This window comes from Pezoporus flaviventris, unplaced genomic scaffold, assembly GCF_033815535.1.
Source record: "Pezoporus flaviventris isolate CSIRO_AGI_PZ_B2104156 unplaced genomic scaffold, CSIRO_AGI_Pfla_v1 ptg000007l, whole genome shotgun sequence".
Taxonomy (NCBI): domain Eukaryota; kingdom Metazoa; phylum Chordata; class Aves; order Psittaciformes; family Psittacidae; genus Pezoporus; species Pezoporus flaviventris.
In genome coordinates this window covers 3,790,301-3,813,595 of record NW_026892555.1, presented here as the reverse complement: position 1 = coordinate 3,813,595, position 23,295 = coordinate 3,790,301, and the positions used below count along the sequence as shown (strand labels likewise).

General features: G+C 38.7%; 1 protein-coding gene across 5 annotated transcripts in view; it reads right to left on the bottom strand.

Moving 5' to 3' along the window:
- The window catches only part of TRAPPC9 (trafficking protein particle complex subunit 9), a 495,602-nt gene that overhangs the window by 390,810 nt on the left and 81,497 nt on the right, over positions 1-23,295 (bottom strand). For all 5 annotated transcript variants that reach the window (XM_061447664.1, XM_061447665.1, XM_061447668.1 and 2 more), the window contains 2 exons: positions 20,448-20,600; positions 8,892-9,016 (listed from right to left, as the gene is read on the bottom strand). In XM_061447664.1, the coding sequence (XP_061303648.1) occupies positions 8,892-9,016; positions 20,448-20,600 (278 nt within the window). The remainder of the gene's footprint in view (positions 1-8,891; positions 9,017-20,447; positions 20,601-23,295) is intronic.

Sequence of the window (23,295 nt, the reverse complement as noted above, 5' to 3'; positions counted from 1 at the left end):
TGCTATGTGATTCACCTTATCTGAATCCATATGTTATCTATAGGCTCTGAAGTTATAAACTAACAGCTATGAGGATGAAGGTGAAGAGATCTTAGCATGGAGTTTCAAGTTAAAACCTACAAGGTGAAAAGAGAAAGTGGAGAAACAAAAGGCTGAATTAACCAGATGAAAGGCAAGCTGAAGAAGTGCAGATGGAAGGCCCTTAGCATTGCTAAGGCACCAACAGAACTGCACAAGTTCAATTATGGACGACAAAAATTGTTCAAGCAAGTTTTTAGAATATTGATTGTATTAGAGCACAGTTAAAAGGATTAAGGTCTAAATATCTAGCTAAAAATGAAAGTGCAGCCAAGAATTTTAGGAAACTTACATGGAAAACTGGAAAATGAAAAGCTACTAAATGGAATGTACAGATGCTCAACTGAGGACAACTGCGTGTCATACTACGTAGTACCAGGATATTGAAATAGATGAAATAACGGCAATTTCAGAATGAAATGCAAAGCCTGATTCCATCTATTCCTTATATTCAGAATTCTGCTTTACAGAAAAGAATAATCCAAATCCATAAGATTACTTTTAATAAACCTCCAACTTTTCTCCAACTGTTTAATACAAGATATGCTTTATAATCTAAACTCTAATCTGATACAGTGCAACATTTTTTTCTATGCCCAGATCTAAAGATTTGAGTAAAATTCTCTCTGATACTGATCATTAAATAGCTACTTTGTTGTGTCAGGAACAATAACTTCATGTAGGTTACAGTTAACTTATGACAGTCTCTGCATGTAATTTCACACTCACAAGGGTTGAAATATAATCTTGATTAGTTTCAGAAGCACATATAGTAACTTCACTGGATCAATTTATGTAGGCACTGGATAATCCTCCAGCTGATCAGAGCTGCCCTCTCATTTGGTCTCCACAGGTCTGCTTTCTGGTGCATTTCAGCTTCTGACAGCATGCTTTCCCATCAGAGCACCTGCCTTCTCCCAGCCAATTACACACTGATGATTAAGCTAAAACCTTAGAAATTATCATCACGAGTTCAGTCTAAGTGAGCATGGCAAAATTCCATGTTTATCAATGCACATAAATGGAGAGGCACTGGAATACACTGCCCAAGGAAGATGTGAATGCCCCATCCCTGGAAATGTTCAGCGTCAGGCTGGACAGAGCTTTGAGCAAACTCGTCTAGTGTGAGGCATCGCTGCCCACGACAGGGGGCTGGAACTGAATGATCTTAAGGTCCTTTCCAATCCAAACCATTCTATGATTCTATGAAATCTCTGTAAGGATGAAGCATGTAAATACATTTGTCTATAAAGTTAACCAGAATATCCAGAATTTCCATTATGAATGAAATCTAAATATCAGATGCTTGAAAGAGTCTCTAGTTGGAACAGAATGCAAGCCTCTCCCACATCTTCAGGTAAATCATTCTGGAAGAATTCTTGTGTTTCAGGCTAAGATTTTTTGCACTTAGGAATAAAACAGATCTTTAGATGTTACCTACAGCTTTTTTCATAAACATACTTGAGCTCACTTGGTCCAGAACCTGATATAACTGAACATGAGTCTGTTAAGAACTAGAAGACATGCAGTCAAAGTATAGCACTATGAATAAAATAAGCAGGGTTTTAAAGAAAGGGTTCATTAGCTGAAGCACAGCATGATACCCAATACGCTACAGAGCTTCTGAGTCAGACATGGATGGTAATACTCTCTTTTAGGAGTACATACAATGAATCAAAATCCACCTGCAGGAGAGACAAAAAAAAATGCTTTAAATTAGATATTCAGACCAAATCCAAAGTGTGAGCACGGAGGCTGAGTACCAACAAAAGGCAGTCCACTGCTGTGAACTAAGTCTACTAAGTGGAGTAGGTCTATCAGAGGTCTGATCAACTGTACTCTTGGTGCTGAAACAGTCTCCATTTGGAAGAAGCAATCTCAAGGACTACTGCAACGTCTCTTCATTACTAAAGGATCCACAACACAAGCAGTACACAGATTGAGCAACATGTATATAAGCCACCTGAAATAAAGAGTAGTCTTTGGTCTAAACCCCCTGCCTGACCTAGCTGATCTGTTCTTATTAAGAGAGGAAAACTAAACATGCAAGAACTCTCAAGAGCAAAACTGAGGTATACATCTACAGAGGTATTCTGCATTTGTGACATCTGACCATGTGGCACACAGCACTTTACATTCCGAAAGCTCTATCTAGGCTACAGATGATCTCTGTCCTCTGGAAGAGTTGTTGCGAGGAAATGTAACATCCAATGCAAGTAGGGCATTCAAACATCTCAATTTCTAATCATTCCTTAAATTTCTTACAGAGCTGTCTGGATTTTCAGCACCCTATTCTAAACATTTGCTCCAACCCTCTCCCCACTTCAAGTTTCCACCTTAGCAAGTCTTCACATAAGCCCATCATTACCTTTTCTCCATTACTTTAACCCAGTCACCTTCCCCTCGATTTTTCCCTTCACTTTCCACACAGCTGATGCCCTTCTATACAAGAAGGCATCATGTAGTAGACATGAAGTTTACTTTAATATTAAGCATTTCTGCTTTCTTACTGTGATGTCATTATGCAAATAACCACTTACTGCTGTTCTGGTTTTGTAGACAGCACTTCTTAGGCACTACCATGATCCCAAGTACAACAATCCAAAGTAATCTTTGACTTCACAGTGATCTCAGGGTATCCCCATCCCAAATGGGTTCTTCCACATTACCTTCCAAATTACAACAGATGCTCAGAGGGAACTCCTTTGGTCAGAAATATTTCCAGTATGACAGCACTGGAACATGCTGAGCACAGGTAACATCTATACAAATGATGTCTGCTGTTGATGCTCACTGACTATATTAATGATTCAAACGTAGGCTGGCAAGCTGATGAAAGACTAGCAGAAATTGTCCATCTCGTGTAATACTGACACATCCTAACTACAGCAATGGGATTTTACTGCCATTGAGTAAAAAGACCAATGATGTCCCCTCAGTAAAGAAGCTCTCACAACTGCAGAGTCTCTTACTGCTGACATAAACTGTTTATTGTGTTGATGTCAACTTTAATTTTTCTTAGTTCATCTTTACACAAGGCAGAAAGATAGATGAAGTGTGGTTGATAGAGCAGATTGTACCTGCTGTAACTAGCCTTGATGAGACATTTGTTTGGGTATAAGCAGACTATCAACTCTTGTTTATTATTGAGTGACAATGAGAAAAGTCCAGAGGAAACAGTGCTTTTGACAAGCAGACAGTGAATCTATACACATTTTTCTACCAGTACTACACAAAGTTTTTAATACTTCTTTCATGTCAAATAAAATGGTAAAAATAAGTACTTCAAATTGTAAAATGTGTTGGATTGAAATTGCAGGTACTACAGTGGTAAGACTTAAAGTAAAATACCAGATGAGATAAATGAATTGAATTTACTCAATTCCAGGGGGGAGCAGCAAATATTTTTTCCCATCGCTCTAGAGAATAGCTTTAATTCAATCTTAGTGTTCTGAAAAACAGTCCTCTCTAGGGCACAGCAGAGTGTTCATTTCTTTGTGGAACAATTCACAGAAGAGGAACAGGGCTGGTGAGCAGAAATAGTGCTGAATACTCAACTAACTACTTCTAGAACCCAAAAGCACTTAAAGGAATACCAGCAATGTCAAACTGCACAGGGAAGGAAAGTTAGGAGCATTGGACACAGACTACTCAAAAACTTCAGGCTTTCATCCAAACCCAGATGACACTCATGTTTTGCCAGACAGGTACCAACCACCAAGAATTCAGCCCACTCTCCTTTTCACAGAACAACTCTACTTTTATTATTCACTTTACCTCAAAGGAAACAGTAATTCTTGGCCACGAAGGCAACAAAAAACACCTTCCATACCTGGCAAAGACTGATTTTGCTCAAGGGTCCAATCTAAGCAGACTTCAGGAAATACGAATGTCTTTCCAGCACATATCTCTCAAACATCAATAAATCATTAAAAAAATATATATTATTTTACTAAAAAAATCCACTTGGGAAATGAAAGAACTTTGGGGGTTTTATCTTCTTCTTCAAAGGCTTGAAAGTTATTAGGGAAACACAGAGACTTGTGTCTTCCCTTTATTTTTTCTTCATAAGACTTGACATGTTTAATCCTGAAGGAAAACTCAGGGCCGCAGAATTTCCAAGCATAGTACTGAATTCCAAAACAAGACAATGTGGAAGCAGAACATCTAAACCTGGTTTGTACATATGTGCCTAAGATCACAGAGAACCAGAAAGAAGGAATCTCAACTTCAATTCTGCAGATTCAACATCCCCACTAACTTCATCAGGATTGAGAATTATTTAAAAGTTAAAAAAAAATCCAACTTGTTTTGTGTAAGGGCTTAAACTTAGATTTAAGGATTATGGGTTAAAGGAGTTTGAGCTAAAAACATTAACAATACAAAATTTAGCTCAGTCAACAGCTTACTTCCATGCCAGAAGAGCAGAGCCTGAAAACTACATGGAAAAAAAAAAAAAAAATCAAATTAAGGCCTGTAACTCATTTTTATACACTTCTAAGACAGAAAAGATACACTAAAGAGAGTGTATTAAATTATATTAACTCTACCTACCATATTTTAACACCTCCTACCATTTATTGAGAGTGCCGGAACAGAGTAGGTCCATGAGATAACTCAAACCTCTCCCGTTTCTACAGCTGAATCTCTGGAACTACAACTCATGTTCAGAATGCAGAGACAAATTCTCCTGAACATATAAATTTCAAAACAAATGTCATGTAGCACTTCTTAATCCCAGAAGATTTATTCCAAAGAAACCATGGACACTACATCGATCCTTGATGAATAATTCTCCTTTTCACCTTGTGACAAAACCAGAAAACCAATGAATTATCATTACATGACGGAAATCCCTGGGATTTTAAGGAACAAATTTCCATGGATCAGACTGATCTCTAAGCCTCTTGGCCATAATACATGGCATGGAATAATAACATCTTTCTTCCATCACTGAGAACTAGACTAAGCCAAATAATTTCAGCTTTCAAGCATGAAAACCAGTACAGACTTCCCTAGGTTAAAAATAACATTGTTTGCTGAGAGATTATGAGATTTGTTTGAATTTCTCTCTGCAGCTTTTGCATTAAGACACAGAACAGCTGTATATCTAAACACACTGCAGTGGTACTCAAAAAGTAAGACTCAGCCTCAAAACAGACTGTTTCACGTACCAGTATAACCACAGCAATGCAGAGCTAAGCAGGGACTAAATCACTCTGCTTTACAGATGCGAGGTTTTTAGACAATGCTGACCACAACTACTCTGTAGCAAACAGCAGGAAAGAGTACATCTGAACTCTTAGTATTACCCCATGGTATGAACATCATGGTATTACACCACGATATTCTATTCAGCTTGAGGGTATAAGCAAGCTTTATGATGAAGTCATAAAGCAATTTTTATACCGAATTTATGAGATCATTACAACAGTCGTTTCCAGAAGCCAGCGACTGGCTTATTAGAAGTCAGCCTGTAGCAAAACTGAAACTGTAGATTGCAGAGATGTTCAACTGCAATGCTGGCAATATCCAAGACTGAAGCACCAAAATTGTAAGGCAAACTAGTAGGGATGGAAGGTTTAAGCATTTAGACTTATAAAGACCCAAACAATGACGTTTCAGAGCCAGCAACAAGAGAAGCACTGATGTACGTTAAGTTTCATTTGCAAAAAATTAACTTTATATGAAGACTACTTCTGCACAGTATGCAGGACTGAAAAATAACTACTACTCCTGAATATTCACAACAGACACAAAGTGCTAAATCATGAATAAATGACAGCAGAGCATTTTCACTACATAAACAAATTGTTTAAGATCAATCTCGTTTCTTAACTTAAGAACTCCCACTTGCTTCTCACATTAGTCCTTGTCAAATCACTGTAATTGGCTTGACTATTACAAGATAAACCTTAAAACATAATCAAGCAATCAATCACAAGTCGCACCGAGCAGGACACAGGCAGTAGGCCACAAGCACTGAATTGTTCTGCACCAACAGAGAAACTGAAATATCTTTTAAGAAGGGTCTAGGGAACTCTGAAAGATTCATAAATATCAAATTGTGACTGAAATTCAAAGGAAATCATGGATCACCTCTTCTGTATATATCCCAACCTGCTACATTTTGGACAACAACATTCTGATTGAACAAAAGTGTTTGCATTAGATGACAAACATCTATCTGCGTGCTCTGAAAGATACCCAGTCTAAAACCAAGAAAGTTAAACTCCAAAATAAAGCAAATTCCTCAAAACCCAGCCAAAAGAACTGGACCAGAACACATTCCAATACTATCTTTGAATAGAAGACTCAATTATTTACAATAACTGCCTGATAGTTTATTTGGAATTTGACGGGTTTTTAAACTACTGGTGGTACTTCTGTTTCTTCCCATTAGGGAGGACTGTCAAAGTAGAGAGAAGGCATTAACAGAAATAGCCAGCATTAAACAGAAGAAGTAGACTGCAGAAATAAAAACCTGGATGTAATGAAGCCATCTCAGTAGACAACTGTAATCTCTTCAGTTATGAAAGGTAATTTCTTCTCCTCATTTGCCCAGTACCAGCTATGTATGTCCATGTATACAGAGACCTAATTATGTGAATAGCCTGGTGAAAAACTACTTCTTTCTAAATAGTTCTAAACTTCATAAGCATTTTAAATCTAGGTATAGCAAGTAACTGGTTTATAAGAGTTTAGTTGGGAAAACCTGAGATAAGATTATTACTTCTATTAATGTTGCAAACAGAAATGGAAATTACAGAAATGGACATTGGTTAGAATGCAGTAAGCCATAACAGTAAATCACCCTACAGATGGTGCCACCTTACTGTGGTTTTCTCTCATCTACAACAGACAAATCGTACAAATATTGGAAAACTAAGTCCTATTTTTCCTACCATGGATGCTTTCTGTAAATACAGGATCAGAATGATAATACTTAAGTAATTAGAGATATAACTTTATAAACATCCCCCAGAGCTTTTCCTGCTGACTTCTTTATTGTCCTGATTTTTATTCCCACCTGCTCTAAAAATCACCTCTTCTAAACATTACAAAAAGAGCAAGGTTAGTGATTAAGCCTGGTTTAGAGTAGATGTTAACATGGTAAATCGTTAGTTTGGGGCAGGCTATGGGAGCTGTACAGCAGTCCTAATAGTTAGGCTCAAAACACAGGTAACTTTACAGAGCAAGGAACCCCTTAATACTATTGGAATGTATATTCTCTACTGAACACAGATTTGATGACCTGCAAGATCCTTCCATCATAAAATGCCAACTGAGTAACTGAGAATTCATTCCAGATACCCAAAAACTGAATCAAGCACATGTATTCCATCCAGACTGTTTCACTGTACACCATTAAAAACTAAGTTACTGCTTTACAGCTCTTCAACACTCTTGTAACACAATCACATAGATCACTGTGAACCAGCAACTTCTTGGTTGCCAGGACAACTGGCTGACAAGGAAAAAGGGCACCAAAATGGGGTGTTTTTTTCCATGTATTTAGTGCAAAGAAGTTTTCCATTTCTGGAGTTTTAGTCCTATTTCCACATAACATTCCCCTTGCTTCCCTAAGTCAGACGTGTCTATAGATCAGACATACTACACAAACCTCTAAGCTTAAAAGTTAATACTGGACATTTTACTCACTGAAGTATTAAATTGTTTCCTCAGTCATGCCGATTTATACTTACGAGCAATTGGGAAATACCTTGCTATGTCATAAAATACAAAGAAAGGCTTTCCTAATTTTTTATCATCCGTCACATGCTGTCACCATCCTTCCGGTACTGCACATCAAGTGATGATGAATTAGCAGTGCTAATGGTCTAAAAGAAATATACTTAAAAATTAACAGCTTCACCTGTTTATTGATCAAATAGAATTGTAAAAAATATCTCACCAAAAAGAATGCAAATTCACACGCAAAGCAAATTACTGAGAAAAGCAAGGCTGATGTTTGCTTCTCAGCCAAAGGCACACTAGGTCATGTACTGCATTGTACAAAACTCAATCTAAATTCTGTCTGAATGGACAGAGAATACAGACCCATGTAGGAAACGTATCAAGTACTGCAAGGCATGCAAAACATCCGCCAAAGCCATGGAAGAGACCAGTGAAGTTCTACAGTATTATTTTTGACATTCTTTGTTATCATCACTTTAAATTATATCTTCTGCAACTCTGGCCAGTATGAAGCTGTTCTTATTGCACTGCTGAGAATAGGAAGTTCACATGTCCAACAGGCAAGATCAAAAACAAACAGCAGCTTACCCCAGGGAAAAGTCTCTCTCACTAAGCACAGGGCAGCTTCTACCTACACGATTGTTCTTTCATCCTGCTACTTCTATTTACTTTCCTTTTGGCTCTCTCAACTATTCTATTACTTATAAGAACACCTCTAAAAGGCTTCCTTCCAGAAGTATGAAGGCAAGACTTTGATCCCAAATGGCTTAGAAGGTACAACAATCTTCCATACATTTCAAAACAACAAAACCAAGAATTCATTCAGAAGCACCTTCCTTCAGAGTACGCAACATAAGAAAGCAACATAAGGCGAAGAACTGATAATTCCTTGAGTATACCATACTGATAACCAACTCCACAACTCCTCCTGTTAGAGCTTTTTGTCTGTTTGCTCTAATGGAGCAACCCAAACACAAAACATCAAGCTGTTCTTAAAAAAAAAACAAAGGAAATATTTATGAAGCAAAGAAACCTTTATTTTTAATCACAGAACAAACCATAACACAGCCCTATAAACACCACGTTTATTACTTATTCTGATGTCACTCACTTACCTTCACATGACTGAAGTCACCAGCTTTGCTGCTTTCTTGGGGATTAATAGGTTTAGTCTCTACTCTCGGTTTGACAACCTGCCGAAAAGGACTGGAGAGTGGAAGTCCACTAACACTGATTCCATCTGGGAACAGAATAAATGAAATTACTTTTGGTTGTCTAATGTTCTGTTTTATTGGAACAAATTTATCATCAAAGGGAGAGAAAATACACCAAATTCAGGCTTTATACAAAAAGGCAAAACAAAAAGATTATTCTGACACATTTTTCTCTAGAAGCCAAATATACTCAAAGAGTAATAGAACAAAAACTCACTGAAGGTCACTGCAATTGGAATATTGCAACAGAGATGTCTTAATAATATCAAATTAGGTTTAATGTTTACCATATTAAAAGATAACAAGAATAAATGTTTGTTTTCCATGAGAGAGGCCCTATCAGTTGCTTAGTATCTTTTAAACTAAATTCCAACATGAGCCCTTAGGATACCTTTTTCAAGTACATACTGTGGAAAATAATAGAAAATAGAGGAGTCACATTCTGCACCATCTACTGATGTAATACATAAACTATTTCTCATGTATAAGAAAAGCAGAATAGAAACTGAGCTTTGCATTTTAATAACCAAGAAAAAGCTTAACAGAAATTATATCCTTAGAGCAATGCCCTCAGTTTGGCATTTACTACCAGTCTGTGTACTGGCATAAGGCAGAGCAATAAAAGACAATATGACAACTTAGTAGCAACTTTTATTGCTGCCAAGCTTGTATAACTTGAAGTTAAATTAATACACTGCGGCGTATTTACGTTTTTCATCCTACCAAAGCTATATTCTAAGCACAAACTATTAAATTGTGTGAAAATTGAATCAAAAACAGTAAGAACAAAAAAAGAAAAAATAAAATACTTAAGTTTTAACATACACTAAAACTAGACTCACAATTTTTATTATTTAGATTTACACGTAGTCCAAAGAGCAGGATTTTGTTCCTTTATGCTGTGCACAGAAACAGCAATCCACAAACACCACTGAAATACAAGCAAAATCTCACATACTGGAGCTATCTAAACATGTGGGAAACACCAAATTACTACACAAAACCCAAAGGGATTTCATGGTTTGAAACTGCTCCGATCAAATTGTATTTGCTGGTATCACATTCCATTCCCATTGCTACACCTCATGTTTTGGTGGTATGGTTTTGAAGCAAATATCATCGTCACCCCCATGTACTTGGGTTTGCAGAGCAGTTTCAGTGTGTACAAAATAGATTCTTCTTGGAGTAAAGAAAACAAAACCAAAGACTTCAATCCCAGGGTACATACAGGTCACATACTCCAATTCCTAACGGGGCATAATAGTCTACACCAACAAGCAGCCCTCCAGACAAATTTGGGTCACAGGCAGAGGAGATCCCTTATACAGAGAGCCAGAGTAAGTATGGACACAGGTAAATTATCTGAATTACCCCAGTGAAATGCAAGAGCTTTAGCACCAAGTGCTTCTACATATCAATCCATTCCTACTGCCTCATCTTAATGTAGACAGAGCCTTTAGTCACTAAATGCAGCAATTCTAAATCAGGAATTATAGTGAGATCACCAGGCAGTATAAGAGCAGAAAAAAAGCTCTGTATGAGCAGACATTATGTACTATACATTAAGACCAGGCATTTAGAGTTTTGTTAGATGTAAGATGCAAATACAACAAAGCCCCTCACGAATTTACAGGACCACAAAACTTGCAGTCTTCCTAAATTAATCTGGGTGGCCAACCATCTGATGGAAGCACTCAGATTAATTCCAGCCAGATTAATTAATCTTTTAATGAATTGAATTTTTAATTAAATAAATTTTTGCCTGTCAGATTAATTTCCAGCCACCTTCAGGCAGCCAGCACAGATCAAGCTCTCCTCAGTGGACAGCCTGATAGGATTTCAAAGTGGAAGACTAATACCCTATATTCCAGGGTTGTAGCTTTGGTCACACATATCGCCAATGTCTTGAATACCCTGTTGTATCTCAGCTACTGGAAGAAAGCAGGACAGGCAAGGGAGAACATCCTGCTCGTGCAATGCAGATTTACTAAGAATTAATCAAAACTTCCCATGCATGAATTTGATTATGCATCTGCAAACGCTGCTTTAAACAGTTCAGCAGCAAATTTATTAACAGGTTACTGTTACGGGGCAGACGTTGAAGTGACTCGCACAGATTTATCAAAGTAAGAGAAATAGATGATGTAATACCTGTTCCATGTTCTCGATAGCCTCATAGATTAAGAACAAGATAAGGTATCATAATGTCTCAGATTCAAGCAACAGTGGTTCCAGTTACACATCCCAAAGGTTTATATTTCAATTACCAGCTTGTGTGATAACCCATGCATTTCATAGAATGGTTTTGGTTAGAAGGAAGCTTTGGAGATCATGTAGGCCAAACCCCAGTTCACCTTCTTGTTCCATCATCACTGCTTCTTTTCCACTTTAAGTGGTTACTAACTTACACTTTAGAGCAGAACCAAACAAACACAAACCCAAACCAACCCAAACAAAAGAGAGCAACCAGAGCATGAGAGGAACATGTCCACACTGCACTACTTTGAAACATTCGTAGCATTAGCCTGGTTTTCCTTATTGTTTGAATTCTTCTTTTAAATTCTATGAACACTGAAACTAAGAGTATTCCTTAATATTAAATATTGAAACATATTTGTTCCATGTGGGTCCACTGCAGAAAAATCCATCAGCAGCATCTAACTGATACAAAAATCAGAAGGGGTAGTGGTGTTTGAACACAGTAGCTACACATGGGAAGACAATCGTCTCTCTTGGAAAACTGGACAGCACATCAGCTAAACCTAGTTTTTATGAATATTCAACTAAAATTAGGAAAGTCTTTTCTCTTATATCTATATAAAATCATACACTGATCTAACCTATAAAGAGCAGAGAAAACAAAGTGAAATGAGAGCATGAAAGAATTCTCCACAGGCTAGGAAGTATTTTATTTCTGACTTACACAAGAAATAACGAGTATCAAGCCACTCCTAGACCAGCTCTTAGAATCTCTTAAAAGCCAACTGATACTGACGCGAATGTATTTATTAGCCTAAGTTTTGAGGCAATAATATGCTAATAAATTCAAGACAGCCTGCCAACACAACTCAGCATAAATCTATTTGAGACACTATTTTTAATGAGAATAAAAAGGGTTTACTTGAGGAAAAATATTCTTTTCAAATTGATGAATGATTTTGGCCAGTTCTGTATCCAGAGCAAAAGTTGTCACTGATTTGTGTGCAAAACTGCAAAGCAAAACATGAAAACCAAGCATGAAGAACTGCATGGCATTAGATTTTTCATTTTATATAAAAGGCACAAGTTTTCCTTTATTTGAGAAAGGAATAGATAATACCTGAAACAACATCATGGACATACAACTAATGTCTTTTTAAACTGTTTTATCTTTTAAAAACCCATTCTATTTTCATTCTCTCGGGGAAAAGGTTAGCTTAAACATTTAATCTGCGGAAGAAGGAAGAAGGAATTTTCTAATCCTGCACTGTACCTGCAAAAGGAGGCGCTACAGTAAAGGAAGCATCTATTCTGCTCCAGGCTAAAAGCAATGTCTAAGGTAATCACTGTAGTGATCGACCTTTCTGTTTGAAGTTTGTGGAGCTCCAATATGGCATACAACACAGAGCCTACTGCAAGGCATTGCGCTATACTTCAAATGACTCACCCTTCGCATCTTTGACTGTTCAAGGGGACTTCTCCACAGAGAACAAAAAACAATGTTCTGCTGCCAGCAATGTTTTTGTTTAATTATTTAACGTTTTCTGGTTTTTAAGCAGGCAGCAAAGGTGGTTAAACCTTGTCCAGCTCCTCTGCAAGACAGTAAGTAGCCGCCGCAGAATGGGGTAACGCATTCTGTTAAAAGGCCTGGTAGGTTGCAAACTCTGGTGTAAGAGAAGAGGTGACTGAGAGCATCAATTAGAGCATCAATGAAGCAGTTCACCGCAAGTTTCAAATCACTTGATATTTATATTTTTTGAGATTTTACATGTTTTATTTTTTCTCACAAAGTTCAGAGGTATGAAGATGCTAAATCCTCCGCAGTTTCCTTTCATCAGTTCATACTGTCAAGCAGTTTGAGCAGCCTTTTACTATAAAAAGAACAATTGTCTTTCTACTCTGTCCAGAAATCTTCCTAATTTCTAGAATCTACATTGAATATTTCCATGGTAACAGCACATGACCAACACTTTTTCCATGGTAACTGCAAAAATACAACGCGCCTTTCCAACTTCGCAATCACTGCTGTCACAACAGAGCAAAATCTCTTACCAGCATTTCCTATCCCCTCTCAAATGTTAAGTAAATTGTCAATTTAACTTCATTAGCCACTTTCACAGCACGCCACACGAGAATAGAGGTTTTGTATCTGAATGAGGGAGAGTTTACTAAGGGAGCTAAACCTGGACATCTACAACCTGATGACTGAACACTGAAGAAACTGCCGACACGGGACAGCTTCTCTCCCATTCTAATCACAGAACCATAGAATAGTTAGGGTTAGAAAGGACCTTAAGATCATCAACTTCCAACTAAACCATGTCACCCAAGGTTCTGTCCAACCTGGACTTGCACACCGCCAGGGATGGAGCACTGTGCAGGTGGTGAGGCACTGGAATGGGTTGCCCAGGGAAGTTGTGAATGCTCCATCCCTGGTGGTGCTCAAGCCCAGGTTGGACAGAGCCTTGGGTGACATGGTTTAGTGTGAGGTGTCCCTGCCCATGGCAGGGGGGTGGAACTGGATGATCTTAAGGTCCTTTGCAACCCTAACTATTCTATGATTCTATGATTCCAAGATGGGGCATGAACAAGCAGCTGGGAGGTCCCTCAGTCAAGGCTAATCACCACGTATTAAAAAACATAAAACCACTGTAGTTACTGAATCTTTACATGAATGTTTTAACAGTCTGAAATAATAACCCAAGAGATACGATAGGTTTGGGAAAGTACATAACTTGAGCATAAAATATGAAAACTAAATGGTCCCTCAACCCATTTGTTTTTTTGTCAATCCACTGCCTGATAGAAATTTCAAAACAAAAAGCCTCCTGGTAGGCAAATTCTCTTAAGAATACTGGAACAGTTTTAATGCACATTCAGCATGCACAAATAAAGAACTTCAGACAGGAGAATGAGTATTCTTGCCAAATGCAAACCAGAACAGGCCTTTTTCTTTCCTAGGAAAAAAAAAAAAAGATTCATCATGTATTCTGCTGGAATTATACAGAATTTTAGCAACATGCTGTCTGCAACAAAGAGGGGAATAACACAGAAGGGGATAGAATTCCAAGGTAATACAATCCACTTCACCCTTCCCAGTACAGGGAGACATTAAGATGCAGTTCCTTCCCTCTCTTGAAAACACACCAAAGACTGTCACACCAGAGACCACAGGCAGCAGCACTCCAGGCAGAGCTACTGGGAATGCATCAACCCTCTGGCTCCAAGGAGCAGGGCAGAGACAACAGATAGCAGACTAAGCACTTCTTCAAGACTCCATTACATTTGAAGATGGTAATAATCATTAACAATAGCAAATGCAGTGTAAGTAATGATTCCTTCCTGAGGTTTGAACTAACTAGAGTTGGAAGCTAAATTTAGAATAAGGGTGAATGCAACAAAAGAAACAAACGAAGTGTAAAGAAATTCACATTCACAGACTAGAGATTATTCATGCATACTGCATTAGATGCTAAAATAAAGTGCCTCAGCAAGGAAACAGCATAACAGGATGGCAGGTCAATTAGCCTGTATGTGCCAGGAGCAAAATTTATTGTTATTTGCATCGTGTCTGCCTTAGCTATTTACATCGTAAAGATTTGGGGCCTGAAACATCTCTTATAACATATTTGTATAGTGGCTGGTACTACTGATTATAGAATCAGTCATAAAATCCCAGAATGGTTTGTGTTGGAAGGGGCCTTAAAGCTCATCCAGTTCCAACCCCCTGCCACGGGCAGGGACACCTTCCACTAGAGCATGGTGCTCCAAGCCCCTGTGTCCAACCTGGCCTTGAACACTGCCAGGGATGGGGCAGCCACAGCTTCTCTGGGCACCCTGTGCCAGCGCCTCAGCATCCTCACAGGGAAGAACTTCTTCCTCAACCTACCCTTTTTCAGTTTAAAGTCATTAACCCTTGTCCTGTCCCTACATGCCCTTGTAAAAATTCCCCTTCTAGCTTTCTTTTTGGCCCCCCTAGGTACTGGATGGGTGCTATACAGGCTGAGGTCCCATAGCACTTGCATACTGTTATTAAAAAAAACACTTTCTAACAGTCAGATTATTAGACAAGATGATTCATCTTCAAACCACAGAGATAAAAACTTCTTTGAGATTAACATCACTTTGAAAGAATATTCTGAACGATCAAATGTAATACATAAACCAAGCACAGTAACATGTAAATGATGTAAAAGATCTCTGAGGACCTCCATCGTCATCATCATCAGTTATACCATTATTCTCAGAGTCCTCTAGGCTACTTAGTTCTTCAGAAGACTTGTCAAGACTTCATTTAAATTCAAAACCAGGTATCTTTCTTCCAAAGAAACCTGTTGTCTACATGCTATATAAGGGTAGCTATACTTTTAAGTAGATAAACTCTAGTCTTTTAAACAGAACAGCAACAAAGTGGGTATGAAACATAGAATGGTCTTGCATACCGATATTAAAATAAATATCCAAGATGACTGCTTTTAGACATATGCTACTATCTCTCTGCTACCTTTTCTCCCCCAGAGAAGGGAAGGAGTGACTTAAGGCATAGATCTGCTTCTCTCTTAGTGTGTAATTCATTAGTTCCTTTAATGAGTTTATGAATGTAAATATTCTCACACCTGCCTCTGTTCCCTATACACAGAATGAATGAACACTAACATTTTACATAACGAAGTGTTCATTGTAGATTAATTCATTTACTTGGAAAACACTAGTCCTATATAACAGAAGCATTTTTTAAGACTGCTTCCTACTAATAAGATACCATGTATAATGCAATCAAGACAGAGCAGCTACTGCTCTTTTCCCATGTAGCATCAGGAAAATACTGGATTTCAGAAATTAAAGTATAAGGACTGGGAAGGAGAATTCATTAAGCTGATAATGTGAGCATCCCATTGACCTCTTTAGGTCTCCTTAGCAGGTGATTGAGTCCTTATTGCTTAAGCTCCTTAAGCCTGTCTGTACCAAGCAGATCACAGAATCACAGAGCACAAGGTTGGAAGGTACCTCAAGGATCATCTGGTCCAACCTTTATTGGCAAAGCATGGCCTAGACTAGATGTCCCAACACCTTCTGCAGATGAATCTCATACTGCTTCCTCCTGCCTTACCTAGTGTAGCAACCCTAGAATCAAATTAAATGTTTATCTATCTGGTGGGTTATTAGGCTGTATTTGCATTAATCCATTCCCAGCATGAAAGCCTGTACAACACAACAGAATGGCATGCTCCTGACATCACAGCTAGGACCTTACAAAACCTAACAACTGGGCAATAAAATGTCCAATGAAATTCAGTATAAATAAATAGGAAAAAACAATCCTAAACTGACATGTGAAATACAAGGCTCTCAGCATATTGCTATTTTCAGGAGCAAGATCCTGGAGCTATGGTTCACAGATTCATGAATCTATCAACTCAACATTCAGCAACAGTCAAAAAAGCAAATGACAGTGCATTACTGCATTATGCTAAGGAAAATAATACAAAACAAAATGCAGAGCATCATTACATCACTACAGAAATACATAGATCACCTCTCAAATAGTGTGTGCAGCCTACCTCAGACATACAGAACTGGAAGAGTTCAAAAGGCACAAGGTTGATCAAAGTATGGAACTGTTCACATGCCAGGAGCAACTAAGCCAGTTAGAAACCTTCAGTCTGCAAAAGAGACCACTGTGCCAATGACATGAGGAAATGCATAAAATCATGACTGTAGGTATGATATTTAGAAGATGCACTGTTACCCATTTCTTGCAATACAAGAACCAGGTTATGTAAGGATACCACTAAGTGCCAAGCTGCTAAAAGTAATTTAGCTGTGATTCTTCTTGCGACAGCATGTTGTACAGTGCTGATGGGGGGACCAGAGAACTTTATGAAAGAGAAACCCACTAACTATGCCTAAAACCAGAAGAAAACACACCAGGCTTTGGTAGTTCCTAAGTTAACATTAGTTGGGGCCCAAGAGCCTAAAGGAAAGTAGTAGCATGTATGTTCATGATTTTCTCTATATTCTCCCACAGACATCTGTTCTTAGCCACTATCACAGCCAGGATATTGGAGCAGATGGTCACTGATCTGATCCTGTACAGCCACTCATGTGTTTTTGCTTCTTTTAATCTACAAGAACATCTAACATTTTTCTTTACAAGATGGTATACCATCAACACACAAGAATTAGATCAGCAATTCTGATTGATAACTTAGTTTATTTTCCAATTGGATAAGTGTCTCATCAGAAACAACAGTAATTTATCCTTTCTGTACTATGTCCTGATTACAAACAGCATAAAAGGAAACAATTTCAGCAGCAAATGAAAACAGATCAAAGTAACAGATGCCCTGCTAAGGGCATTACTTTTAAAAGACAAAAGTATTTTGATCATTATTATAAATCTGGTCTTCAAAAGAAAAAGGTACCACAGCTACCATAGGATTAGAAGTCACGTCACATTTGCCATCAATTTTTCTACCTCTTAACTGTTCTTCACATCAGGCTCTTGCCTGCCTCTAATAATACTTTCAGATTCCACACAGTAAATAGCACTCAAATATAACTAAGTTCTAAAGAAACATTAACGGATTCTACTCCTTTATCATCACTGAATGAGAAAAGGTTGAATTGCTCCCAGGCTTCAGTTCCACAACCAGTCAAAGAAGACGTGGGCAGACATAATAAGGTAAAAATGATTTTCAAAGAACTTATTCGCATGTTGTCCCATAGAAGTTAGATACAGGTAAGAAAGAGAGGCCTAAATCCAAATCCCACAACTGTCTGATGTCAAAACTGACAAGCGTGTTATCTTCTCCTTCTAGAAAACACTCTGTTTGTATGTGATTTCACCTGAAAAACCGCTGGGCAAATGCAGCTTCAGAGCGCTTGAAAGGTTTTGGAGACAGAGCAAGTGAAGGAAATTCTACAGCTAGATAAATATTTGGAAGTAGCAAAAATGAAATCAAGAGAACTGGCACTAGAGACAGTAATGTCTAGATTTTAAAATACTGACTTTGATACATGTTACACTGATTACGTCGATCAGCTTCCTTCTCATTTAGAATCACAGAATCATTGAGGTTAGAAAAGACCTTTAGGATCATTGAGTCCAACTGTAAACCAATGCTTGTCTTGAAACTAAAGGACTGTGCCAGATATCTTACTACTAGGGGGGAGAAAGGAAAACAAGAAGGAGAAAAAAAGCCTGGAATCCTATGGCTGTGAGCTGAATTACTCTGATTTCTTTCCTATTAATGTTAACCTGTCAACATATAGAAGCTAAACTTCCTAAGTTCTCTTTAAATTTTGAATCAACTGACTTGTACCCTTTTCCACACAATGTAATAAAAAATGAATTTAATTCTGAGCTAAGAAAAGCTCTTGTAAAGTAAGGAAGCAATACGCCATTAGAATTTCCATGGAAAAGAGAGGTCATCTACAGGGTATGTGAGGACCAAAAGTTCAGTGATCTGTAAGTAATGTGGCATCATCTGCTCCTGAAAGAGTAAAATCATCCTAGAATCAGCATCAGATCTGCTCCCTCAACCCCTGGGTCTCAATTTGTAGCAGAAATTGTGCTGCATGGAATTACATTTTCTACCAAGGGCATTTCTCAAAGCCTCAATTCCTTGGCAGCTGTGTTTGCACACTGATATCCCAGTATGGACTTCTTCATCATCAGCTTTTCCAGTAAGTTCTAAAGTATATCTTAGTGCAGCCACACTGGGTTTTGTGCCATTAAATCCACAAATACTTTATCTAGTTTCTGTATTTTACACCAGGGAGATTTAAAATATTTACTAACAATTAATACAATTTCTGTCTAAATGCATTTACAAGATGACTCACAGAAATCACTCCTATTCCACTTCAGTAAGCTATGCAAAGAATTTTGCTGTATTTTTTTTTACAGCGGAAACATTTATTTTTAAGGATTAATGATAGTGATAAGCATACCTGCAACTGGATCCTGGGAAACAGGCCAAATAATAATGATACTTCAATACAGGAATATCTTGTTTTGTCAAGTTAATCCAATCAGTGTAAATATATCATGCAATTGAAAAAATACAGAGTATAGCAATTACTCCAGTGAGACTGTGTGTTTGTTATAAAAAGGAAATCTTCATTACAAGTATCTGGTACTCGTAATTCCAGATAATTCTAATACAAGCAAACATTGTGGGGGCTTTTTATCAAAAGAAACAATGATTTTAAGCAGATGAAACTTTCTTTCAGTACAGATATTACGACATTTTGCTCTACAAATGTAGTCTCCTAGAATGGCTTGAGTTGGAAGTAACCTTAAGGCTCATCCAGTTCCAAGACCCTGCCACAGGCAGGGACACCTTCCACTAGAGCAGGTTGCTCCAAGCCCCTGTGTCCAACCTGGCCTTGAACACTGCCAGGGATGGGGCAGCCACAGCTTCTCTGGGCACCCTGTGCCAGCGCCTCAGCACCCTCACAGGAAAGAGCTTCTGCCTAATGTCTAATCTAAATCTCCCCTCTGGCAGGTTAAACCCGTTCCCCTTGTCCCATCCTTATCTGCCCTTGTAAAAAGCCCCTCTCCAGCTTTCTCACTGGCCCCTTTAGGCACTGGGAGCTGCTCTAAGGTCTCCCTGGAGCCTTCTCTTCTCCAGGCTGAACAAGCCCAGCTGTTTCAGCCTGTCTCCATAGAAGAGATGTTCCAGCCATCAGAGCATGTTCATGGCCTCCTCTGGACTTGCTCAAGCAAGGTCCTCTTGTGTTGGGACATTTCAGTATGTCACTTCTTGCAAAACTGCAGTCAATCACAATTACTAATTCTATAATCTTAAATAACTAAATAATCAACTTCATATTATTTCTCTTTAAAGCTCACTGGTGTTTGCAAACTATTTTTATCTTCATAAGATAAGGATACCATGGGGGTCCCTGCCCATGACAGGGGGGTTGGAACTAGGTGATCTTAAGGTCCTTTCCAACCCTAACTATTCTATGCTAAACACCAAAAACACTGTCCATCAAGAAAGATTTAAGAAGATACCAGGGCAAGGTCTCATCATGGTCTGTTTGGTCAAACTGTCATGCACAGAGCTGTCACAACGATTCAGTCTTTAATCCCTACAGCTCACTGAGGAATTGTCTTTGGGTTACAAGACAAAAATATGAAAACACACAGCCACATCAATACTGTATTTTAAACCAAACAGCACTATTGGGTAAGGCTTTCTTATGAGTACATACAGCTCTTGCAGCAAGAAAAAATTACAAACTTACCATCACTGAGATCTTGCAGAAGGTTTTCTTGGCCTGAAAAGTCCAGCTTCACTTTAATGGTCACAGTGAGTGTTGCAATCTTTCCAGGTTTTAGAGGAAACTGGGAGAGCATATCTTCTAGCTTCCAAGTCAAGAAGTCTCCATACAGCTTCTCTGTATTGAAAGAAGTAATTATGTCAGAAGCATAACCTGTGTTAAGGCAGTTTAAGTTTATAACTCTTGTAGAGTATTAACTTGTGTGGCATTTACTGTTTAACTGTAAAATGTTTAAAATTAGGGCATTAAAAATGAATGCAACACTAGAAAGATATCAGAGAAGCTCCTGACGCTGACCTGGAAGTATACAGATCACTAAGCTTAAAATACAAATTTAAGTGAAGACTACCACTACCAGAAAAAAGAAATATTGCACAATAGGCAACATTAAATATACACTTTAAAGACAATCAGCAAGGGACGTAAAAGTTCATATAGCTCTGAATCATACAGACTTCAACACAGGAAATGTCACTTGAATGCGAACAAAATTTCATCAAAATACTACACCAAAGTGAATAAGTTTAAATTCTGAAGCACCTCTAATACCATTAGTTACTTCTTGAGCAAGGAGAAGGCTGGAAAGACCACTGTCTCTTTCAGTTTCTTAATAACATAAACTCCTTTCTCAAAGAGTTGTGGTCAATGGCTCAATGTCCAGCTGGAAAACAGTAACGAGTGGTGACCCTCAGAGATCGGTGTTGGGACCGGTCTTGTTCAACACCTTTGTCGCTGACATGGACAGTGGTATTGAGTGCGCCCTCAGCAAGTTTGCCGATGACACCAAGCTGTGTGGTTCGGTTGATACGCTGGAGGGAAGGAATGCCATCCAGAGGGACCTCGACACACTTGTGAGGTGGGCAGATGCCAACTTCATGAGGTTTAACCATGACAAGTGCAAGGTCCTACAGCTGGGTCAGGGCAACCCTGGCCTGCATCAAAAGGAGCGTGACCAGCAGGCCAAAGGAGGGGATCCTGCCCCTCTACTCTGCTCTCGTGAGACCTCTCCTGGAGTACTGTGTGCAGTTCTGGTGTCCTCAACATAAAAAGGACATGGAACTGTTGGAACAAGTCCAGAGAAGGGCCACAAGGATGATCAGGGGGCTGGAGCACCTCCCGTATGGAGATGGGCTGAGAAAGTTGGGGCTGTTCAGCCTGGAGAAGAGAAGGCTGCATGGAGACCTCACAGCAGCCTTCCAGTATCTGAGGGGGGCCTATAGGGATGCTGGGGAGGGACTCTTCATTAGGGACTGTAGTGATAGGACAAGGGGTGATGGGTTCAAACTTAAACAGGGGAAATTCAGGTTGGATATAAGGAAGAAGTTCTTTCTTGTAAGGGTGGTGAGGCACTGGAATGGGTTGCTCAGGGAACTTGTTAATGCTCCATCCCTGGCACTGTTCAAGGCGGGCTGGACAGAGCCTTGGGTGAGATGGTTTAGTGTGAGGTGTCCCTGGCCATGGCAGGGGTCTTGGAACTGGATGATCTTAAGGTCCTTTCCAACACTAACTATTCTATGATTCTGTGATTCTATGAAAACTGAGAAGCATGAAGTATACAAGACCAAATAGAATTAGTTTGTGTTAAAAGATATTTGTTTGATAAACGATTTATCATTGGTCCATATGAGATAAGGCATCTGTAATAATTAACCTCTCTCCTAAGCCTAACATGCCAGAAGATAACTTGAGGGAAATAACCCTAATATTTACTGTTCATCAATGCATTGAGATAATTTATCCAGTTATTCAGTCTCCTTAGTGCTCCAGTAACACTGAAAGATCCATCTTGAAATAAAGAGGAGCAAAAGGTTATGTCTGCTTCAGGAAGAAGGGCAAATTAGTTATGTCTTATATCAAATTATGAAGCATGCAAAAAGCTAGAGGGACAGAAATTTTAGTATCCTTCAGCAAAAGCAATCAAACAGTGATATTCTGTGAACTTTATGCAAGAGAAATCTTTACTTTTTAGATAACAGAAATAGTTGTTATGGATTAGAATGATACAATCACACTGTGACTTCTTCCTGGATTCACCTTACTTCTGATACTAAATAGGCACAAGAAGTATCTGCTAATGTCTTATTTCTTTTCTACACTTTGTGAATAATCCTGAGGTAGGAAATCCACTGTAGAGTGTCTGGATGAGATGGAGTTAATTTTCTTCACTGCAGCCTGCCCAGTGATGTGTTTTGGATTTGTGACTAGAACGCGGTTGATAATTCACCAGCTTTTTTGGCTATTCCTGTAGCACCTGCATGCCATTAAGGCCTCCTCTGTTCCCACTCACCTTGCACTGTGAGTTGGCTCAGGCTGCCCAGAGAAGCTGTGGCTGCCCCATCCCTGGCAGTGTTCAAGGCCAGATTGGACACAGGGGCTTGGAGCAACCTGCTCTAGTGGAAGGTGTCCCTGCCCATGGAACTGGATGAGCTTTAAGGTCCCTTCCAACACAAACCATCCTGCGATGCTACGATTCCATGCCAAAAATGTCATTTTGTTTTGGTTTTTATTTCCTCTTTGCTTATTAAACAACCTTTATCTCTAGCTGTGAGTTTTGGCACTTTTGTCCTTCTGATTCACTTCCCTCCCCCTGCTGGGGGAAGCATGAATGAGCAACTGGTTTATGGGCTTTGTTTCCCAACTACTTCCATAAATTCATTAACATCTGTAGCACCATACAATGCTAAACACTGAAGAAAAGTCTGTAATACACAAAATAAACATGATGGTTTGACTGGGAGAATCCTAATATTATATTTATTCATTCACGTGAATAGCAATGCATACCACTCCAAAGTACACTGAAGAATTCTTC